Source organism: Cetorhinus maximus, chromosome 23 (assembly GCF_964194155.1).
Source record: "Cetorhinus maximus chromosome 23, sCetMax3.hap1.1, whole genome shotgun sequence".
In the NCBI taxonomy this organism is placed as follows: domain Eukaryota; kingdom Metazoa; phylum Chordata; class Chondrichthyes; order Lamniformes; family Cetorhinidae; genus Cetorhinus; species Cetorhinus maximus.
The window spans coordinates 16069596-16093425 of record NC_135901.1 but is presented as its reverse complement, the minus strand read 5'-3'; the positions used below and the strand labels follow the sequence as shown (position 1 = coordinate 16093425).

The following is a 23830-nucleotide window of genomic DNA, read 5'->3' as shown; positions in this document are numbered from 1 at the left end:
GGTGTATCTCACTGTGATAACTGGATGGCACAGCAGTTACTGTCAATACAAAAACCCCTCAGCACTAAATGAGTCTGCCTGGGTCAGTGCTGGCTTTTACAATCCTGCTATATTTACAGTGAAGTATTATTTCTGTGCAGCACTGCCCAAAAAACATGGTTTAAGATCGAAAAGCTGTGATAATTATCCATTCATCAATTGGTGAATTCAATAACATGTTCATGTGTTATTCTGTGAATTATAAAACATGAGGATCATTGATGAATAGCTAAAGATATCCACAAACGCAAATATAATTTCGTGAAGATTCATCGTGATCTTACTTTGCCTCTGACTTATGAATATTTAAAATAATGATGGATTTCTGTCTTTATCGTGCAGGGACAGTTATTGTATGGCACAGCCCAGGGAATGTAACACTGTGACGCTATGGGCTACTGGGGGAAAGGGACCATGATGACGGTGACTGCAGGTAAGAACCACACATTTATTTAGTAACTGTTTTATTTGATTCTTTGCTTTTTTTTTTGTCTATTTAAATAATTCATTCGGCCAATGAAACCTGGGTTTGGTGGATTCTGTATGCAGAAATTTTTACAATGTTTCATGTGATCTGCTGAAATTGAGTTATATAATTCCGCTGTGTCTTGATAAAAAGTGCTGCTGAGGGATTGAGACCCTGGTTGTTGTGATTTGGTGTTTATCTGCTGAGGATACTGTGTGGCCGGGCTGCTTGAAATATCTAACGTTTGTAAAAACAGTTTGACGTTTCTGCAATGTTTAACCTCGATGACATTTAATGGCTGCTGGTTTTACCATCTGTTGCACAAGGGTTTAAATCGGTTTGAAATCAAACCCAATATTAACAAAATATGCTTAAGTTTCAATATTAATTTATTGAACATGTTCCGCCTACTCACAATGCTGTAGACATTATTCCATATTTCTGTTTAGTTTAATTATTCATTCATTTGGTGACGAGCGGTTGTCTGGATTCGATATTGAGATTTTCTTGCAATGTTACATTGGATTCTGTTGGAAGTGTTTGTACAATTGAGCTGCTTCTCCATGAAACGGGTTTCAGCCCCTCAGTGATGTGATTTTGGTGTTTTTCTGCTGAGGAGAGTGTGTATCTGGGTGACTTTGAATTAGTAGAATTTATGAAACGGTTTGGCGGTTCTGCATTGTTTCTGCATTGTTTAAACTCGGTGACATTGAGCGGTTACACGTTTTGCGATTGAATCGAAGCAGCCTACGCGTTTGTATCTGCTTGAAGCGCGATTGTAGGCAGAAAACAAACAGGCTTCAGAAATGGCTAAAAAAGCATTTACAGATGTGTTAGAACATTTTGTCTTTATTTTAAGTGATAATTGCAGAATAAACTAAACCATGGATTATGACGCTCATTCAGAACATAATTCGTTACTGCAATCAGAAACTATACAATTACCAAGTTTTCAAATTGTAGAGTAAAATTAATACAATTCAAACAATTATAATGTGGTAATATTTCTCCATATTGACGGAACAGCTTTCATATTACCCTGATTGATCATTAATCGCCTTTCACAATTTTGCTGTGCTCTGCACACAATTAACATGATCGGGAAAGTTTTTAGGCTGGAAACATTTTGTGATTATGCATGAAAAACTTTCAGTAAGAATATACTGACTCTACAGAATTGTTCAGTTTCAAAATAAATTTTGAATTACTTTTTTTATATCCCTGATAACATTTGCATTGACTTAAAGAGCAGTTTGACATTGCAGTTTGGCAATATGTCTATTCGGTTATTAAATCCTTTCTGTGCAGCCGTAACCACATTATTCAATGTCATTGGGATTTGGATAGCGAGATAATTGTCACTAATCTAATTTTAAACAGTTTACTGGGGGGTGTAATTCGCAGGCAGTAAAGGAATTGTTCTTACATTTTTTTGAAATAGAGATTGACAAGTAAAAGCTTGAAATTCGAACGGATTAATTTAATTGCAAACATTAGCATTAGTTTTGAATTTAATAACAACATCCTGTCTCCCATTGCTGTGCTGTGCACATAATAGAACTATAGGAGAAGAACAGATTATATCTGAGATTCATGCTTAATTCTTATTAAATATTAAATTGAAGAACAAAATCTGGAATCAATTTGCCGGTTATATTTCAGTGGCGCAGATGATCTGAATGAACTATTCTCATCAAATTGTATACTGATCAATTTGGATCTTCTTTCAGTGAACAATAGATTTAACAATTAAATTATAGGGATTGTTATCTAGGAAGCAATTTTATTGATAATAAGTAACTGCCAGGAACATTTGTTTACATATAGCTTGGAGTTAAGACAAGTTTGATTCAGCAAACAGATGATATTACACCTCATCGACAGTTAATGCGATGTGACCCTGGCCAGATTTGAAAGTGTTTCAAATATTCAACTCATAAATTCGTCGTGTGAATTACTCGATCAGAATAGATGGAATTTATGATTCCAAAATCCGTTCAGAAACGCATAGTTTACATTTTTGTCCGTTAAAACAGAGCAGGAGAAGTAAAAATAAAATAGTAAATATTGATCAGATTTAAGTAAAATTGATTTACTTGCCTGAATGTTACCATCTAGTAATTTGAAGTTTATTGTTCAACATTGTTTCAGTGTCAGGTTGATGTAAATAAACCCCAATTATTTCACAAAGTACCAGGGAGAAACAAATTTTCAATTATTGAAAACTATTTTATTTATAAAGTAGAAATCAGCTAACAAGAAAATGAATTGACAATAACAAGATAATTAACTTACAATATAATATCAGTGATAATTAATTCAACATAAATGAACTCCAACAATTAAATAGTATACTGGACATTATAGTGATGCAAAATCTCAAAGGGTGGAGAGAATTTTGAATTGTATCCAAAATGAATTCAGAAAAGAATACTTTTCTTACTCAGCTGTGCTCAGCTCGATAAGGTGTTTCGCCTCGATGTTTTTATTGGTATATTTATACCTAAAATCAAATCAAATCAGTGGGTAATGGGTTTTCAATGTGAATGTTTCCTGATTTGTTTAATTCTTACCCTGTCATTGAGTCTTTATTACGGACAACCAATTATCCTGAATCTGTAGTATTTGCTGTGCTCTTTTTAAGGGTAACTTAAATCGTACATTGTTTGGAGATTTGAGTCAGACGGAGAATTAGATGGAGTTCAAAGGGAGCTTTGAAATGAAAATCATTTTTCATTTCAAAGAAGTCATAGAATAATTGTAGCAAATTGGCCATTGATCAATTAGAATCAAACAGCTTGAATGAAATGGACAGATTGAACAGATCTGTCTGCGGGGAACTCGATTGTTGCACCATTTGTGTCTGTTCTGTTTCTGTGCGCGTGGTCACTGTGTTGGGACCAGGAATCTTTCTGGCTGGTTGTTAACCTTCTGGTTCGCTCTCCTGTATTTCAGGAAGTGCAATTTGATTTATTCCTTCAAAAAACTTGTATCTGTGAGAAATGTGAAAGTTTGACTTTTTGACCAGGCGCCTCAGAAATGAGATACCCAACCCATTGTGACAGTCAGAAAGGGCAATTCAGAAACGACAGACAGACTGTCGAAGGAGGTTTGGTCGATTTTAAGCCAGTGATGTATCTGTCTTGGCAGTGTTAGGTTAGGAAATGCAGAGAGAGTTTTATCTTATTTTAATCCGTGCTGTAGCAGTCCTTGACCTATTTGGTTGAACAGTGCGGAAGAAGAAATTAGCCTGTATCTTATTTTTAATCCTATCATAGGATGTTGGGGTCGCTGGCAAGGCCAGCATTGTTGCCCATCCTAATTTCCCATCCTTGAGAAAGTGTTGAAATGCCACCTCCTTGAACAGCTGCAGGTACACTCACAGTGCTGTTAGGTCGGGAGCTCCAGGATTTTGACCCATTGACAGTGAAGGAACGGCAATATAGTTCCAAGTCAGGATGTTCAGTGTCTTGGAGGGGAACATACAGGTGTTTCCAAGCACCTGCTGCCCTTGTCCTTCTAGTTAGGAGAGGTTGCAGGTTTTGAAGGAGCCTTGGCGAGTTGCTGCATTGCATCTTGTATATGGTACACACTGCTGTCACTGTGCGTCGGTGGGGGAGGGAGTGAAAGTTTAAGGTAGTGGATGGGGTACCAATTCTGTGGGCTGCTTTGTCCTGGATAGTATCGAGTTCCTTGGGGTTTTTTGAAGTTTCACACATTGAGGTAAGTGAAATCTATTCAATCCCAGTCCTGACTTGTGCCTTGTAGATGGTCAGTTTTCTTTGGGCGATAGGTGTTGAATTACTCGCCACAGAATTCCCAGCCTCTGACCGGCACCTGCAGCACAGCATTTATATCAAAACCGGATTGAACCCTCTCCTGGGCATATTTGATGGAACAATGTAGAGAGAGTTTTATTTTATGTCAAAACGATGCTGTACCTGACCCGGAGTATTTGACAATTCAGTGGAGAGTTGGCTTTCTGTTGAATCCCACCCTTGTAGCTGATGACAGGAGTGTACTGGAGGAGGAGTGGGTGCTTTAATCCATATCTTAACTTGTCCTGTTCCTGACCTGAGAGTCTTTTCCCCGCAGAGGGCAAACAAACTGAATCAGCATCGAACTGTGGGTTCTCTAGCCAGATCTGTGAAAATTAGTTGTTCCGTTGCTCGGGTGAAATGACGCACGTTAATTGTTATTAACAATATTTCTGGAGAGAACATGTATAAATTTTAATGAATCAATTATGTTTAAGCATTTTGAGTATCAGAAAATCATTGAATGTGAGTTACCTGAACTCGAGCACAATTTCAGAACAAACAGAATCAGGGAGTGACAGTGAGGCTCCAGAGAGCAGCGCCTGTTCTGATCTGATCAGAGGCTGCGAGTTATTTAAACGATTGAAATGGACAATGACCAGGCTCCCGCTCCAAATAACCAGCCGCGGGGGATTTGGGGAAAAGGAGCCGCCATCAAAAACTGAGTCATTGGATTGCCGCCTGCAAGGGGAGGAATGAATGACAGAAATGAGAGCATGAGGAGGACATTCGGCCCTTCGATCCTGCCCTCCATTCAGTAAGATCATGGCTGATCTACCTCGACACTCAGTCTCTTTACCACACACCATCACTCGCTCACTCTCTCTGTCACGCAGACTCTTTCTCAGACGCCTGCACACACTCACTAACACGCACTCTCTCTGATAGACACACACTCTCTCTTTCTCTCTCTGTCACACACACATGCATACACACGCACACACTCTCTCTCACATTCTCCGTCTCACACACAAACTCTCTTTAACACGCACACACCCTGCCTCTCACATATTGCCTCTCTTATTCACACACACTCTCACACAGACACTCACATTCTCTCAGACACATACACTCTCTCAACTACACACACTCTCACACACGTGCACCCTCTCTCCCATACACATTCACACTCTCACACATGCACACACTCTCCATTCTCCCTCTCTCACTCACGCACAGACACATAACACTCTCTGACACACACACACATCCTCATTCTCTCTCACGCACACACAGAAACACAAACACATTCCCTCTCACACGCACTGTTTCTCTCACACATGCACTGTCTCTCACACTCGCTCTCACACACACACTCTCTCTGACACACACACTGGCTCTCTCTCTCTCACACACTCTCACACATTTTTCTACATATCACTCACACCCCTATACTCTCTCTCTCACACACACACACACACACACAGTTGCTCTCTCTATCACAAACACAGTAGCTCTCCCTCACACACATTTCTCTGTCTGAGACACTCTCACACTTATACTCCCTATGGCACACACATAAAAACACACTCTCCCTCTCTCTCACACACTGTCTCTCTCATTCTCTCTCTCTCTCACACACACATTCTTTATCTCACATATTCTCACACTTATACTCCCTATCTCACTCACACACACACACACACTCTCTCTCTCTCTCTCTCTGTCTGTCTCTTTCTCTGTCTCTCTCTCAAAAATACATACACTTGCACTCTCTCTCTCTTTCTCTTTCTCACGCACACAAACATTCTCACATGAGAAGTGGGCTGAAAATACTAATTGCAGAATGAAAAGCCGTGAAGCTGCATGCATGTTCATTGTTCCATTTCTGAGGACCTGTTGTGTAAAATGAAATTACACAGGTGACATCACTATATTTGTGGAGAATTTCCAAGTGTTGAACCAAACACAAAGGAACACGGAAAGGGGAGGGATGTGGCGGAGACCACGGCTGCCTGGATCCACAACACTGGTGCACACTTGGTGCAAGATGCCTGCACGGCCCATCCTGGTTTTGCTGTAACCGTCTACTCCAGCCCCCTCAGTCTGCCTATTCTCGCACTGACACGGGTTTCTTAAAGAAAGGCATCAGCATTAAAACAGCTGGTCAGCGATCTACACTGCTGCCTGAGTTTACACAGCCGGTGTTACTGAAAGCTGATCAATATGGAGAATCGGGACAGGATCGATGGAGAGGAAGAGGAGGAGGTGGAGGTGGTGGATCCGAATGGAGGAGCCCCCAGCTCGGCTGTGGACAACAGGCAATGGAAAGCTGAGCCAGAGCAGAAAATCATCCGGAGAAACATCGCCTTGATGAGCCTCCTGCACCTGGGCACCCTCACTACCCACAATCACTCACCCTCACTCACCATCACTCACTCACTCACCCTCAGACCCTCGCCCTCACTCAATCGCCCTCAGTCACTCACCCTCAATCACTCACCCTCACTCCCTCCCTCACCCACCCTTGCTCACCCACCCTCACTCACCCATGTTCACTCCCTCATCCTCACTCACTCACCCTCACTCCCTCACTCACCCACCCTCACTCACCCACCCTCGCTCACCCACCCTCACGCACTCACCCAGCCTCACCCACCTTCACTCACCCTCATTCACTCACCATCAATAACTCACTAACCTTCACTCACTCACCCTCACTCACTCAGCCTTCACTCACTCACGCACCCTCACTCGCCCTCACCCACTCACCCCCATTCACTCACCCTCATTCACTCACCATCAATTGCTCACTCGCTCACTCACACTCACTCACTCACTCACCCTCACTCACCCTTACCCACCCAGCCTCATTCAAACTCACTCACCCACCCTCACTCACCTACCCTCACCCACCCTCACTCACCCCCACTCACTCACCCTCATTCACTCACCATCAATTACACACTCATTCATCCTCACTCACTAACCCTCACTCACTCACACTCATTCACTCACACTCAAGCACCCATCTTTCCTCATCCACCCTCACTCATCCTCACTCAAATTCACTCACCCACCCATCCTCACTCACCTATCTTCACTCACACTAAATAACTCATCCATCCACCCTCACACACCCACCCTCACTCACATACCCACCCTCACATACCCACCAACCCTCACTCATACTCTCATCTACCCTCATTCAATCACCCATCCTCACTCACTCATCCATCCTCACTCACCACATTCAGACACCTGTCCACGCTCACTCACCACCCACCCTCATTCACTCCTTCACTCACCCACGCACCCTCATTCACTCAGCCACCCACTCTCACTCTCACTCAGCCACCCTCACTTTGTCAATCATGCACACGCTCACTCACTCGATCACTTTTCAGGGTGTGGGAGGGCAGGAACTGTGGGGAAGAGAGACCTGGAAGCGATGCCTGAGGCCGAGCAGTGCCGAATGGAGCGATGAGCATTGGTGGAAGCGCAGAAAGCCTGGGGAAAAGGCAGGGAGGCGGGGGAAAGGGTAGGCAGCCGAGGGGTTGGGGGGGAATGGCATAGAAACGGGGCAAAGGTCAGCGAACAGGGGAAAAGGTCAGAGGGCCGGGCGAAATCGCAGACACTCGTGGAGTAAGAGCAGAGAGCTGGAGGAGAAAGGGCAGAAAGGCGGGGAGGAAAGGGCAGAGAGTCGGGAGGGGGAAAGGGCAGAGAGGCGGGAGGGGGAAAGGGCAGAGAGGAGGAAGGGGGGAAAGGGCAGAGAGGCGGGAGGGGGAAAGGGCAGAGAGGCGGGAGGGGGAAAGGACAGAGAGGCGGGAGGGAGTAAAGGGCAGAGAGGCGGGTGGGGTAAAGGGCAGAGAGGAGGGAGGGGTAAAGGGCAGAGAGGCGGGTGGGGGAAAGGGCAGAGAGGCGGGTGGGGGAAAGGGCAGAGAGGCGGGAGGGGGAAAGGGCAGAGAGGAGGGAGGGGGAAAGGTCAGAGAGGAGGGAGGGGGAAAGGTTAGAGACGAGGGAGGGGGAAAGGTCAGAGAGGCGGAGGGGGTAAAGGGCAGAGAGGCGGGAGGGGGAAAGGGCAGAGATGCGGAAGGGGGAAAAGGGCAGAGAGCTGGGGTAATGTTCAGAGAGCCAGTGCAAAAGATCAGAGAGCCATGGAGTAAGTGCAGAGAGGCGGGAGGGGGAAAGGGCAGTGAGGCGGGAGGGGGAAAGGACAGAGAGGCGGGAGGAGGAGGGCAGAGAGGCGGGAGGGGGAAAGGGCAGAGAGGCGGGAGGGGGAAAGAGCAGAGAGGCGGGAGGGGGAAAGGGCAGAGAGGCGGGAGGGGGAAAGGGCAGAGAGGAGGGAGGGGGAAAGGTCAGAGAGGAGGGAGGGGGAAAGGTTAGAGACGAGGGAGGGGGAAAGGTCAGAGAGGCGGAGGGGGTAAAGGGCAGAGAGGCGGGAGGGGGAAAGGGCAGCGAGGCGGGAGGGGGAAAGGACAGAGAGGCGGGAGGGGGAGGGCAGAGAGGCGGGAGGGGGAAAGGGCAGAGAGGCGGGAGGGGGAAAGGGCAGAGAGGCGGGAGGGGGAAAGGGCAGAGAGGCGGGAGGGGAAAAGGGCAGAGAGGCGGGGGGGAAAGGGCAGCGAGGCGGGAGGGGGAAAGGGCAGCGAGGCGGGAGGGGGAAAGGGCAGCGAGGCGGGAGGGGGAAAGGGCAGCGAGGCGGGAGGAGGAAAGGGCAGAGAGGCGGGAGGGGGAAAGGACAGAGAGGAGGGAGGGGGAAAAGGCAGAGAGGCGGGAGGGGGAAAGGGCAGAGGCGGGAGGGGGAAAGAGCAGAGAGGCGGGAGGGGGAAAGAGCAGAGAGGCGGGAGGGGGAAAGGGCAGAGAGGCGGGAGAGGGAAAGGGCAGAGAGGCGGGAGGGGGAAAGGGCAGAGAGGCGGGAGGGGGAAAGGGCAGAGAGGCGGGAGGGCGAAAGGGCAGAGAGGCGAGAAGGGGAAAGGGCAGAGAGGCGGGAGGGGGAAAGGGCAGAGAGGCGGGAGGGGGAAAGGGCGGAGTGGAGGGAGGGTGGAAAGGGCAGAGAGGCGGAAGGGGGAAAGGGCAGAGAGGCGGGAGGGCGAAAGGGCAGAGATGCATGGGGGGGAAGGGCAGAGAGGCGGAAGGGGAAAGGGCAGAAAGGCGGGGGGACAGGGCAGAGAGGGGGAAGGGCAGGGAGGCCGGGCTATAGCGGGGAGAGCCCGTCTAAAGTAGTTGCGAGCCGAGGCCCTGGGCCCCACTCTCCCTATCTCTCCCTCTCTCTCTCCCTCATTGTCTCTCCTCCTCCTGAAATGCTGCCTATTCCCGGGGAAAGGCGCTAAGTGCCTGGGATAGAAGGGAGACAATGTGTCTGTGCGCTTCCCCCCGGCTCCCTGCGCCTTTCTCCAGCGGGTGTTCGCTGCCCCTCCAATCACAACCTGTTTGTCTCCCACTTTTACTGCTGATAGGCCCACAAGCCAGCCTATCAGCCGCTAACGGGATAGAAGACCCGCCTGTGATTGGAGGAGCAATTGAAGATACGGATATCTTCAACTCCATTTACCCGTTTTACCAGCATTTTGAACAACGGCTCCAGGGTCCATAAAGAGGGGCTTCGGGAGCCACAATCCAGCCACGGGACACGGATGGGACAAGTCCGTAATAAAGGAAAATAAGGAAATGGGCAGAGAAGTTGCACAAATATTTTGGCCTTAACGGGGTGGTTGCTAAAATAGCACAGGCATTGGTTTTAATTTTCCAAAATTCCCTAGATTCTGGAAAGGTCTCATCAGATTGGAAAATAGAGAATGAGGCTTTTATATTAATTAAAGGAGGGAAAGGGAAAGCAAGAAACTACAGGCCAATGAGCTTAACATCTGTCAGAACAAAAATGCTGGAATCTATTATTATGGAGTCTATCATGGGTCACTCAGAAAATCCAAATGCAATTATGTGGATCCATCATGGTTTTGTGAAAGGGAAATCATGTTTTGCTTATTTATTTGAGGCCTTTCGGGGAAGCAAAAAGGAACATGAATAAAGGGGAATCTGTGGATCTGCTGTACTTGTGCTCCCAGAAGGCATTTGACAAAGTGGCACATCAAAGGTTACTACACAAAATAATGGTGTCGGCTGTCACAGTTCAGCACGGGTAGAAGTTTGGTTAGCTATCAGGAAACAGAGAGTTGGGATAAATTGTTTATTTTAGGTTGGCAAGATGTGACAAGTGAAGTGCCACAGGGATCAATGCTGCGGCCTCAACTATTTACAAATTACTATGAACGAAAGGACTGAATGAATTTGCTAAATTTGCTGATAACACAAAGATAGATAGGAACGTAAATGGTGAAGAGGGGATAAAGGTCAGCAAAGGGACATAGATAGGTTAAGTGAGTGGGCAAAAAAATGAAGATGCCGTATAATGTGGAAAAATATAAACTTGTCCACTTTGGATTGAAGAATACAAAATCAGCATATTATTGAAAGGGAGAGAGATTGCAGAACCCTGAGGTACAGAGGAATGTGGATCCCTTCGTGCATGAATCACAAAAAGTTATAACACAGGAACAGCAAGTGATGAGGAAGGCAAAGGGAATCTTGTCATTTACTACAAAGGGAATAGAATATAAAAATAAGAATGTTTTGCTACATTTTAACAGGGCGTTGATGAGACCCTGTGAATTACTGTGTCCAGATTTGGTCTCATTTAAGAAAGGTTATAAAAGCATTAGAAGCTCTTCAGAGAATGTTCATATAAATGATACTGAGAGGTGTTGTCGGTTATCTCATGAGGAGAGTTTGGATAGGCTGGGCCTGTGTCCATTGGATTTTAGAATAATGAGAGCTGATTTTATTGAAACATATAAGATCCTGAGGGAAATTGACAGGGTGGATGCTGAAAGGATGTTTCCCCTTGTGAGAGAAACTAACGATAGGGAACACGGTTTAAAAATAAGAGGTCTCTCATTTCAGACGGAAATGAAGACATTTTATTTTTCTCTCAAAGGTCGTGAAACTTTGGAACTCTCTTCCCCAGAGAGCGATGGAGGAGGAGTCATTAATATTTCCAGGCAGAGGTAGAGAGATTCTTCATTGACAAGGGAGTCAAAGGTTAGCGGAGAGTAGGCGGGAATGTGGAGTTAACGCCACAATCAGATCAGCTATGATCGGAGTGATTGGTGGAGGAGGCTCGAGAGGCAGAATGGCCTACTCCCGCTACTAATCCGCATGTTCATATGTACATACGATTGGAAAATGTTGTACTTACTGTAACTGCTATTCAGTTTAGAGTTCTATGGTCATTATATAGGTACCATTGCAAAGGTACTTTCGAAGGGTCGTTGCTATTCTTTGTTTTGGGGGGACGTGGAGAGGGGAGGGAACATGAGCCAATTTGAACAGATTCAATTTCCAAACTGCAATGATATGAATGACGAGACAATTTCTCTATCACCAAGTGCTGTTGATTGAGAAATAAATGGTGGCGAAATAATGGGGGAAATCCTCTGCTCTTCCATTTTAATCCACTGAAAGGTTGTCATTCAGATGACATCAAAATGTTCTATTTTAGTCATGGGATAGAGGCGGGAAAAGAGGTGTGGGTTTCTAAAGAGGGAACCGACAGGTGAGGGTCACCAAATGATGGAAATAATAAATGATCAAATGTGGATGTGGGTTTTAGTTGGAATATATTAGGATATGTTTATAGTTATAGTCAAATTTTGAGTTGTTTGGTGACTTAATGTTCACAAATCACAGTGTCTAACTTGTTCAATCGGCCTTTCTTTCCCAGCGACACCGTCTCCGCCCACTCTCTACAGCCTGGTCTCCTCCTGCCAGCAACACAACACCGACGGCTCCGTCACCTACGGCTGTTTGGCGATGGACTACTCCCCAGAAATCACTAGCCTGACCTGGAAGAAAGATGGGCAGCCGATGACTGGATTTAAGACTTACCCGTCAGTGAGAAACCAGAAGGGAACCTTCACCCTGAGCAGCCAGTTAACCATCACCGAGTCAGAGGGAGAATGCAGCAAAATCAAGTGTGAGGTTCAATACAGCGGCTCAGCCAAGAGCATTAAAATGCAATGTAAGTGTTGGGGAACCTGTGAGAAACAGAAAGGCTGTGATTAACCTGTACAGGGCCTTGGTTATAACACATTTATAGTGCTCTGCATAGATCTGATCCCTGCAAATTCTAGGGTTACTGTCTATTAACGGAAAAGAACCTATTAAAATATAGGAATTAATTGTGTCTGTTATCAATTTCTTCTCCCAGAAATGTTTAACCTGTGTTTCTTGAAGGTCCTCCTGACATCTTCCCTCCAACTGTTCTCCTCACCGTGAGTTCCCGGGAAGAAATCACAACCAACAAATTTGCAACCGCCGTCTGTTCAATCGTCGATTTCCGACCAAATCCAATCACCGTGAAGTGGCTGAAGAATGGACAACCCATGGATTCAGGAATTGTCACCTCTCCCGCCTTTGAAGTGAACGGGAACTTCTCGGCGACCAGTCGGCTGAAAGTTTCCGCTGGGGCATGGTTCACCGACGCGGTCTATACCTGTCAGGTCACTCACCAAGGGGTCACCCAAAGTCGAAACGCCAGCAAGTGTGAGGGTAAGAAATACAAACCGAGGGAGCAATAGATCATTCTGCTCTCCGATGTTAATCAAATCAGGAATTTATTGGAGTTAGTAGACGGAACAACTTCTAATTTACTATCATGTAGTTATTGTTTAATTCCGATGTAAGGGCTGCATTCGGATTGTTCACCATTAAGGATTTTATCACGTCACGTCTCTGCATTGACGTCACAGAATGAGTGAGGTGGACTTGACATTAGCTTTACCCTGAGTCAGCTGATCATATTTGGAGAGGCAGAAGGTGTCTGGAACCCTTCACTGGTAACAGCTTCGGGATAGAGTGTTGGAAAGTGCATCCACCCTATTTATAAAACGGCTTTCAGTACTGCATTCCAGGGCCCAGGAATGGTATATTTGTATTGGGACTGGGGCAACATAGATTCATGAGAATGTCACCGGGGCTGAAGGACTTAAATTATGAGAACGATTTACACAGACCAAGCTGGTTTTCCATTGTGTAAAGAAAATTAAAGACGATATTTAGAGGTTGATATGTCCAAGGTGATTTATTCTCCTTCAGGGAGTGAAGGCTGAATACTGCTGTCCTGCTCCTGAAGGTGAAACTTTGGTTGATCTTCATTTCTGTCTCACAGGCCCAGACCACTGCCCCAACGATCCCACAATTACTCTACTGCCACCGCCAATAGAACAGGTCTTACTGGAGGCCACCGTGACCTTAACCTGCATCGTTTCTAATGCTCCTTATGGAGTCCTCGTGTCCTGGACACAAGAGAAGAAGCCTTTGAAATCAGAGATCGCCGTCCAACCGGGAGAGGATCCCGACAGCGTGGTCAGCAACGTAAACATCTCGACACAAGCCTGGCTGAGTGGGGCTGAGTTCTATTGCGTGGTGAGCAATCAGGATCTGCCGACTCCTTTAAGAAGTTCCATCCACAAGGAAACAGGTGAGCGGTGAGATTGAAGCAATAAGTAGTTCAATGTGTCTATTTCCAGTGTAAGTGTAAGAATCAATATTTACTATTCAGTGTATTTATGGTCTACTCTGATTAGCAATTTCGCCAACTAAACGCTCTGGGCTTGTGGACTTTCAGGGGGAAATTGATAAGTAGATGAATGAACAATGAACTGAAGGCTGTGCCATTGGGTTTAGATGAAGCAAGATGGGAGGAGCCTGGTGCGAAGCTGAAACACCAACACAGACCAGTTGGGCCGAATGGCCTGTTTCTTTGCTGTAAACTTTGAGAACCTTTCTCGTCCAACCCCATAAGTTCTCAGGGAAAAGGATTGTATCCACATCTGCCCCGAGCTGGAAAACCGGACAGATCCCAAAGATTTTTATTTATTAATTCATGGCATGTGGGCGTCGCTGGCTGGGCCAGCGTTTAATGCCCACCCCTAATTGCCCTTGACAAGGTGGTGTTGAGCTGGCTTCTTGAACCGCTGCAGCCCATGTGATGTAGATACACCCACACTGCTGTTAGGGAGGGAGTTCCAGGATTTTGATTCAGCTATAGTGAAGGATCGGTGATATATTTCCAAGAAGTGGATAATGAAACCCCTTAATATTCATCACAAAACACGTTTCTCTCACATCTAACCAGCGGTTTCATTGTCTACGAAATTATCCAGTTTATTGACATTTATTGTACATTTTCTGCAGGTACAAAACTGCGGGAACCGTCCGTGTCTGTCCTCCTGCCCTCGGCAGAAGATGTCTCCGCTCAGAGATTCGTCTCCCTCAGCTGCTTGGTGAGAGGTTTCTCCCCCCGAGAGATCTTCGTCAAGTGGACCGTCAATGACAAGCCGGTGAATCCCGGGAACTACAAGAACACCGGGGTGGTGGCGGAGAACGGCAATAGCTCCTTCTTCATGTACAGCCTGTTATCCATTGCAGCGGAGGAGTGGGCCAGCGGCGCTTCTTACTCCTGTGTGGTGGGACATGAAGCGATCCCCTTGAAGATCATCAACAGAACGGTTGATAAATCCAGTGGTAAACCGAGTTTTGTGAATATTTCCCTTGCACTGATGGACACCGTTAATTCATGTCAATGAGAATCTCTCGGTTACGTTTCAAACTTCAATAAAAAAAATAATAAAGTCCTTTTCTCCAATTGTGATTTAAATGCACAATCGCTTAATTAATGTTGTTTTCCACTTATGCTAATGTTAGAGCTGTTTAGTTAAAATCGGATATTTCCAGGGCTCAGAACCAAGTCTTGTACACCCAGTGCTCCCAGCTCAGATACACCCTGGGTTAGAGACAGAGTAAAGCTCATTCATCACGGGATTCTGCAAAATAACATCACCATCTCTCCTCCCACTGAGGGGAAATCTAACAATTTCCTATTTCCGGCAAACAAACTCAGCACATTTAGATCTCGGTGTTGCTGCTTCTCTTATTGTCCATTCCTTTAAAATGGATGCCAGCTTTAAGTTGCTGCATCGCACCCACTGGGAATTGAAGTGAGGGTCACACAGAAACATATCTCAACAATTCCCCATCAGAGAGAGGGGAAAGGAAAATTGTTAACCCACTGTACCCCCCACTTCCCCAACAGAGAGATGGGAGGGGAAATTGTTAACCCACTGTACCCCCACTTCCCCAACAGAGAGAGGGGGAAGGGAAATTGTTAACCCACTGTACCTCCACTTCCCCAACAGAGAGGGGTGGAAGGAAAATTGTTAACCCACTGTACCTCCACTTCCCCAACAGAGAGAGGGGGAGGGGAAATTGTTAACCCACTGTACCCCCACTTCCCCAACAGAGAGAGGGGGAAGGGAAATTGTTAACCCACTGTACCTCCACTTCCCCAACAGAGAGAAGGGAAGGGAAATTGTTAACCCACTGTACCCCCATTTCCCCGACAGAGAGAGGAGGAAGGGAAATTGTTAACCCACTGTGCCCCCACTTCGCCAACAGGGAGGGGGGGGGAATTGTTAACCCACTGTACCCCCACTTCCCCAACAGAGAGAGGGGGGAATTGTTAACCCACTGTACCCCCACTTCCCCAACAGAGAGAGGGGGAAGGGAAATTATTAACCCACTGTACCCCCACTTCCTCAACAGAGAGAGGGGGAAGGGAAATTGTTAACCCACTGTACCCCCACTTCCCCAACAGAGAGAGGGGGGAATTGTTAACCCACTGTACCCCCACTTCCCCAACAGAGAGAGGGGGAAGGGAAATTATTAACCCACTGTACCCCCACTTCCCCAACAGAGAGGGTGGGAAGGGAAATTGTTAACCCACTGTACCTCCACTTCCCCAACAGAGAGAGGGGGAAGGGAAATTGTTAACCCACTGTACCTCCACTTCCCCAACAGAGAGGGGTGGAAGGAAAATTGTTAACCCACTGTACCTCCACTTCCCCAACAGAGAGGGGTGGAAGGAAAATTGTTAACCCACTGTACCTCCACTTCCCCAACAGAGAGAGGGGGAAGGGAAATTGTTAACCCACTGTACCCCCACTTCCTCAACAGAGAGAGGGGGAAGGGAAATTGTTAACCCACTGTATATCCACTTCCCCAACAGAGAAAACTGAAAGGAAAATTTTTAGCCAATTTTACCTCCACTTCCTAAACAGAAAGACGAGGAAGGTCATTGGTTAACCCGATGTGTCTCCACCTTCTTAGCAGAGAGAACCAAAAGAGAAATTGCTTACCCAACCAGACGGAGCAAAACTATTAACTCACTGGACTCTCAGTCCCCGAGCAGAGAATCTGGAAGGGATCGGGCCTCTACTGTAAGGACCCAGTTACCAACAGCAGAAGTCGGCTTCTAGCTTACTGGCCACAGGTTTTAAAGTCCCATCATGCTTAAAATGTTGTAAAATATATATTTATGCAACATAACTTTAAGAAGTTTTCACACTCTTGTTCCAGTTAATCTTATGCTAAGATTGATTTCCCATCATCCGAATCTAAACTGGTTATTAAATCCTCCCTGGGTTGTTCACGGTTCTGCCCCTGAATTTTATGAGGCAGATGGTTGATTGTTTGCATTCGTTCACCTGATATCACCTTGCACCTCACAGAAAACACGTTTATACAGAACATTGAAAATATTCACCAAAATTTTCACTATCAGGGTCAAACTCGATCGTTGGGACCTGGTGAAACTCGGAAAAATAGTAAAAATGCACACAAGGGACACAAATGGACGCGCACAAACATGCATACATACACACATAGGCACAGACACGCAGACACAGTCACACAGTACAGGCAGACACGCACACACACACACATACATAGGCACACACACACACAAACACTGGCAGACACACAAACACACACATAGACAAATACACATATGCGCACACACAAACACATAGGCACAGACGCACAGGCAGACACACACACACGCACACACAATCACACACACAATCACACACAAACACAAATACACACACAAATGCAGGCACAGGAACACACACATACACAATCACACACACACAAATACACACGCGCACACACACATACACACACACACACACACATATACACAATCATACACACACAAACAGATAAAACCAGACAAGCAGACTCATACAGGGACAGAAATATGCATCATCACACATTCACAATGACAGAAATACAGACAAAAAGACACACACTATCATACACATTAAAACAAGTGCATGGATATGTAAAACAAGTGCATGGATACACATGAACACATGCACACACATGAGCAGACAACACCCAGGCAGACAAACACATAGAAGAACAGACTAACACATTCACAGGCACACATATAGACACAAACATGAAACACGCTTATACACACGAGAACACAAAAAACACACGTTAGTACGTATGAAAACATAAACACACATTGATACATAGTTCTAAATATCCATCGACACACAAATGCACACATTAAAAACTCTCTCTCTCACACACACACACACGCTGTGACAGACATTAATATCCTGACACATACGTGGAACACAAAAAGGAACACTAACACTCATATTAGCAGACAAGAACGCATAAACACACATTAACACAGATAGTAATAAATAAACATAGATATCAATACATAAACACACACAACGACACACTCATACATACACATTGGCAAAAAAACAAAATATACATGCAGACGCAGACGCAAAAATGCACAAGTCAGTACTCATTGGCAAATGAACACACCTCAATACTCATACACACATATGGACACACAAACAAAGAGTGATGCAAGGTTCGATATACTCATGCACACATACATAAAAGCTAAAGCATGACACAAACGCCAGGCTATTGAAGAAGGTTTAAGTCAAATGCACTTTTTTAACCGATGTATTCTCCGGCAATTGTCCCTATTACATAATGATCCGAAAAGCACACTGAAACAATGTTCTTACTGAGAAACTGATTTAAGTTAATGACGCACCAAACATTCCCATCACAAATAGACAAACAAGATGGGAACTCACATCCGAGATTTTAAAAAGCAACGTTCACAGTTTCCAAATAAGTTGCTCAGTGAATCTCTCTTGATATCCATCATAATATTCTCCGATAATAGATCGTACGAAATTGTTCGAAAATAAAATGATATTGAAGATAATTTTCTATATTTTCCGACTCGGACTATACGAGGAATGTAAAGGAAGAACAGCTGTGGAGATAGTTACAGAGATAGGTTGCTGAAATTCACGAGCTTAACAGTAGATATATATTGAACATTAAATTAGAAAATGCATTAATAATTTAGGAAAGAGTAAAGAGTATATTTTTAAAAGATATCCTAGATTAATAAACAACCTAATTATATTTCCTCGGTTATATCCTCGCAGATTCCACAGATCGCACCTGGATTGAAGACTCTGAGGATGATAACGGCAACATCTGGACAACCGCTTCCACATTCATCATCCTGTTCTTCCTGAGCATTTTCTACAGCACTGCCGTCACTCTGGTGAAGGTGAGAAGATTCAATCCACTCACACTTCAAACTGACAGAAGCGGTTTGAAAAATCTCTCAATGTTTCATTGATTAAAACACTCACATAAATGTCCCACATTCTAAACATCTGCTTCATTGTTTTATCCTCTTTTGCAGATCAAGTGATCAGTTGAATTTTGGACACCGTAGATTTTCCTCAGCCGTTTACTGAGATCTCTGTATTAAGAATTTAAAATATGTCCTCTCGGTGAATCTAAAAATGAAATACCTTCAGTTCATGTTTCCGAATTTGTAACTAAGACAGTCATGGACGGTATTTCCGCTTCTCTGTTTGAAATGTGCGAGATAATTATGGCTGTGTTGTAATTGTAGCTTATAATTCCCCAGTAGTTTGAATTTCATGTGTAAATAAGTAGCTTTCCTCATTCCTCATTCACAATTATTCCCTTCCCTTTATGTTGAGCTCCGGTTTTCTCTTTCTGGTGTCTGTCACAGCTGTACATACAGTTGGCAGCTCAGAGCGAATGTGTTCTGTTCTCAGTGTGACTCAGTCATCATATTCAGTCCAGTTGACTTTAAAATAAACTTTTCTGTAAAATGTTCTCCGAAATTGTTAATAAATCATGAATGTGAAACGAACTGACTTTGCTGAACTCCTTTCCCCCAGGCCCATCGACACGGCTCCATTTCCCCTATTACACTGTTTCCTCCCCTTTCCCAGATTTTTTTTAACCATTCCTGTTTGGGATGTGAATCAAAAACAGAAAATGCTGGAAAATCTCAGCAGGCCCAACAGCATCTGTGGAGAAAAAAAAGAGTTAACGTTTCGAGTCCTCATGACGCTTCTTCGGAGCCCAAGGTCCTTCAGTGAAAGAGTCACTGCGCCATCCAGCGACGCATTGGTGTTAATACACCTTTACCTCTGCCTTTTTATGGCAAACCCCAGAGCCAGGATGATTGCACAGCGAGGGGAGCCTCGGTGATTTCACTCATACTCAGGTCTGTCACAGTCACATGTCAGGTAATTGTAAACAGCAGGGATCTGCTTCATCAAAGGCCCATACAGGACAGTGTATGGAGGACGAAAGTTTCCTTTACACTGACCCATCAAACACTCCCAGGGTCGGTGCAGCAGGGGTTAGAGAGAGAGAGTAAACTTTTTTTATCTCTTTACCCTTTCATGAGGTGTGGGTGTCGCTGGCAAGGCCGCCCAGAACAGCCCGGCTTCCGAGGCCAATTCAGAGGGCAGTTAAGTGTCAGTCAGGTTGCTGTCGACCTGAAAACACATGTCGGCCAGGCTGGGTAAGGATGGCAGATTTCCTTCACTAAAGGACATTAGTGCAGCAGATGGGTTTTTACGACAATCGGTGACAGTTGTCATGGTCACCATTACTGAGGCTAGTTTTCAATCCCAGGTTTTAATAATTGATTTCACATTCCAGCAGCTGCCATGTTGGGATTTGAACCCATGCGCCCAGAGCATTCGCCTGGACTCTCTCCACCTTGTCCAATTAAACACTCACAAGGCAGAGACGTCACAATCCACCTTCTCAATGAAATTAGGGATGGGCAATAAATGCTGGCCCAGAGGGCCACGCCCACATCGCATAAATGAATAACAAAAAATTCGCAAATACCGCAGACTGAACCGTTGACACAAACCATGGGAAGATTCCTAGAGACTAGGGCCGATCTGACACAGACACATTATCGAGCAGTAATCCTGCAAATTATTACCACAGTTTTGGGCTTATTAAGAACACCAGGGAGCAAAAATAGTGGAAATTCCCAGGCTGCCAAGCGCAACAAACAGCTGAATTCACGGAACATCACCCCAGGGATCCTCTCTCCCTGCTCCATTCCCTCTCATACCTTTCTTCTGAACTCACTGAACATCACCCCAAGGATAGTCTCTCCCTTCTCCATTCACCCTGATACCATCCTCCTGAACTCACTGAAGATCATCCCAGGGATCCTCTCTCTCTGCTCCATTTCCAGGCCTGCTGTTATCCAGTAACCTCCCACACAAATAGTTTTCGAATATTTATTTTTGTAAATGGGATAAATTAGAACAAACATGTGCATAACATCCAGCCCATTAGAAATATTGGGTTCAAAACAACAAATAGAAATTGATTCTATGATTGCACATATAGAACTGGAACACACCATTGCACCGAGTGAATCCACTGTCAGTTTACATCTTGCTCAGTGAAAATTTCAATCATCCTTGACTTTTTGGCATTTGCGCACTGAGCCGGGAAGCAGTCTGGACTCAAAGAACATGTGAACATATGAACTCGGAGCAGGGTAGGACACTTGGCCCTTCAAGCCTTCTCCGCCATTCAGTAAGATCACGGATGATCTGATTGAAACCTGCTGCTTACACCGATCACCTTTCACCCCCTTGTTGATCAAGAATCAATCTAGCTCTGCCTTAAAAATATTCAAAGACTCTGCTTCCACTGCCTTTTGAAGGAGAGAGTTACAAGTACTCACGACCCTCTGAGAAAAAACTTCTCTCATCTCTATCTTAAATGAGCGACCCCTTATTTTTAAACAGTGACCCCTAGTTCTAAATTCTCCCACAAGACGAAAGATCCTCTCCACATCCACCCTGTCAAGACCCCTCATGATCTGAAAGATTTCGATCAAGTCGCCTCTTAGCCTTCTAAACTCCAGCGGATGCAGGCCTAGCCTGCCACCTTTCCTCATAAGACAAGCCGCCCATTCTTGGTATTAGTTCAGTAACCCTTCTCTGAACTGCTTCTAACGCATTTACATTTTCCTTAAATAAGGAGGCTAATACTCTACACTGTACTCCTGATATCACTGTCCTGTACAACTGAAATATAACCTTCTTACTTCAATTCCCCTCACAGCAAATGATAACATTCTATTAGCTTTCCTAATTACTTGTTGTGCCTAAATGGTTCAGCACTTTTCAATTTCTGTCAGACCTTCTTAATAGCTTTGCACATCTGGAAAGTATTCTCCCATGTTCTATCCTTGTTACCCTGACGTGTCTAAATCTCTTCACAGCCGAGGTACTTCTCCCCACAGTTTACATTTCCACTGCTTCCATCAGCTAAACTTTATCCACTGGCACCAGCAGGGATCGAACTCACAGCATCTGGTTTGATAAGTCCACTATTTTAACCATGGGTTACGCCAACAGCGCCAGAAAGGTTAAGTCCCTCTTCCAACTTTTAAACCTTCTGTTATTCTCTGTGCGATTTACTATGAAGATGCACAATGAAAGTGAGTAAAGTTTATGATGGTAAAAATGCATTCATCCCCCTCAGGGAACTGAATCACATTGACACACGCAGAGGAACACACACAGACATAGACACCGATAGAGGCAGCGGCCTAACGAGAGACAAACATCCAGAAATCAAGGATGTCACCAAATTGGCTCCGTTTTTGTTCCATTTCCATCTGCAAATTTGGTGAATGCCAACGGATGAACGTAAATGAAAAATACTGGGAAGCGTTTGAAAGGTTTTTTAGTCCATTTAATAGTTAATCAATTCTGTAATTCATTCTTAAAACAGGAACAGTGAGAAATGTAAACTACTAAATGTAGATTGCAGGTTCAAAATGTCGGATCTTCACCTGTATCAGGAAACTCTAAAGGGTTTCAAACCCATTACATAAGCAAGTCAGTTCCGTACATCGTCGCCATGTACCTTTTAATGTTTTGTACATAAAACGACAGAGGGTTTACAGAAGGGAATGAAGAAATGCAGCCCCATCTATTCCTGGCTGTCCTGCAATTTCTGCTGCCTCTCCTCGATCTTTCCGCCAGAATGGAGCACTGCACACCGAGCGCACACAGAGGGGACATGATTGAGGTGCATAAAATTATGAGGGGCATAATAGGGCACACAGGAACGAACTTTTCCCCTTGGTGGACGGATTTTAAGGTAAAGGGTAGGAAGTTTAGAGGGGATGCGAGGATGAATTTTCTCACCCAGAGGGTGGTGGGAATCTGGAACTCACTGCCTGAAAGGGTGGTCAAGGCAGAAACTCTCATAACATTTAAGAAGTATTTGGATTGGAATAATTAGGTATTTGTTTGACCTGCGCAGACTCGATGGGCCGAAGGGCCTTTTTCTGTGCTGCAGCCCTCTCGAACTCAATGACTGAAGGGTATGGCAAAATTGATTGAAAATACGGACAGTCTGAAACTCTGGCAGCGATAGGATTTCAAGCCACGCCTCCATACAGACTGAAACTTAAATCCAGCGCCTTAGACCGCTTGGCCACTGCGACGTCTAAAATTGTCATTGCCTTGACTGGAAATTTCAATCGCCGTCCACTTTGTAACGCTCAGTAACTGAACGGCATCCAATGCAAAAACATACAGAAAGAAACAATCTCCTCTTGCATCTTCCCAACCTGCTTTTTCTCCCTGAACCTTTTTAATATGAAGCTACACAACTAATGTGAATGAAGTTTGCGATGGTAAAATGCGTCCACCCCCTCGTGGAACTGAACCGAATTGATATATTCCAGATCCGAACCACTCACTGTGCAACATAGAAGCCCCTTTAAAATTGTAACCTTAATTTTCTGTTTCCTCTCCTCTCCGACCAAAATGAGTCACTTCACACTTCCGGACATTAAATTTCAGCTGCCACTTGTCCGTCCAAATGGATTTGTTGAAGAACCCGAAAGGAGAACCGACTCAAACTGGGAATGAAAGAATGAGAATGAAGGAAGAGAAGTGACGGGTTTTGTCGATCCCGGGGGAAAGAGACTCCGGGATCAGTTCATTGTGACAGTTCACACAGCAACAAGAAAACGACATTCCCTGATGAGGGCCGAACCCAGGCGGCAGGAGCGGGAGCGCCGAATAACAGCCTGTTTAGTTATAACACAGAAGACTTGTTCAGCCAATAACAGCATCGAGTGTGTTCGACATGAACATGAAGTGAACAGTGAGGGGAAATTGTGCCACAAGCTGCGGATGGACAACTTTCAATTTCCAAACCCACCAACAGAATCAATGCGGCTCCTCTGAAACTTTCAAGGCAAATATTGATCCTTCATAAG

At 45.0% G+C, this 23830-nt stretch overlaps 1 protein-coding gene and 1 gene segment (V, D, J or C); one reads left to right on the top strand and one right to left on the bottom strand.

The window, feature by feature from the left end:
- LOC144697848 (uncharacterized) overlaps nucleotides 1-23830 on the bottom strand; it is a 682240-nt gene that overhangs the window by 624190 nt on the left and 34220 nt on the right. The window lies entirely within an intron of this gene.
- On the top strand, nucleotides 381-14936 carry LOC144696956 (Ig heavy chain C region-like). The segment is given in 5 exon segments: nucleotides 381-472; nucleotides 12044-12340; nucleotides 12556-12870; nucleotides 13490-13801; nucleotides 14518-14936. Coding segments are annotated over 5 exon segments (1359 nt in total).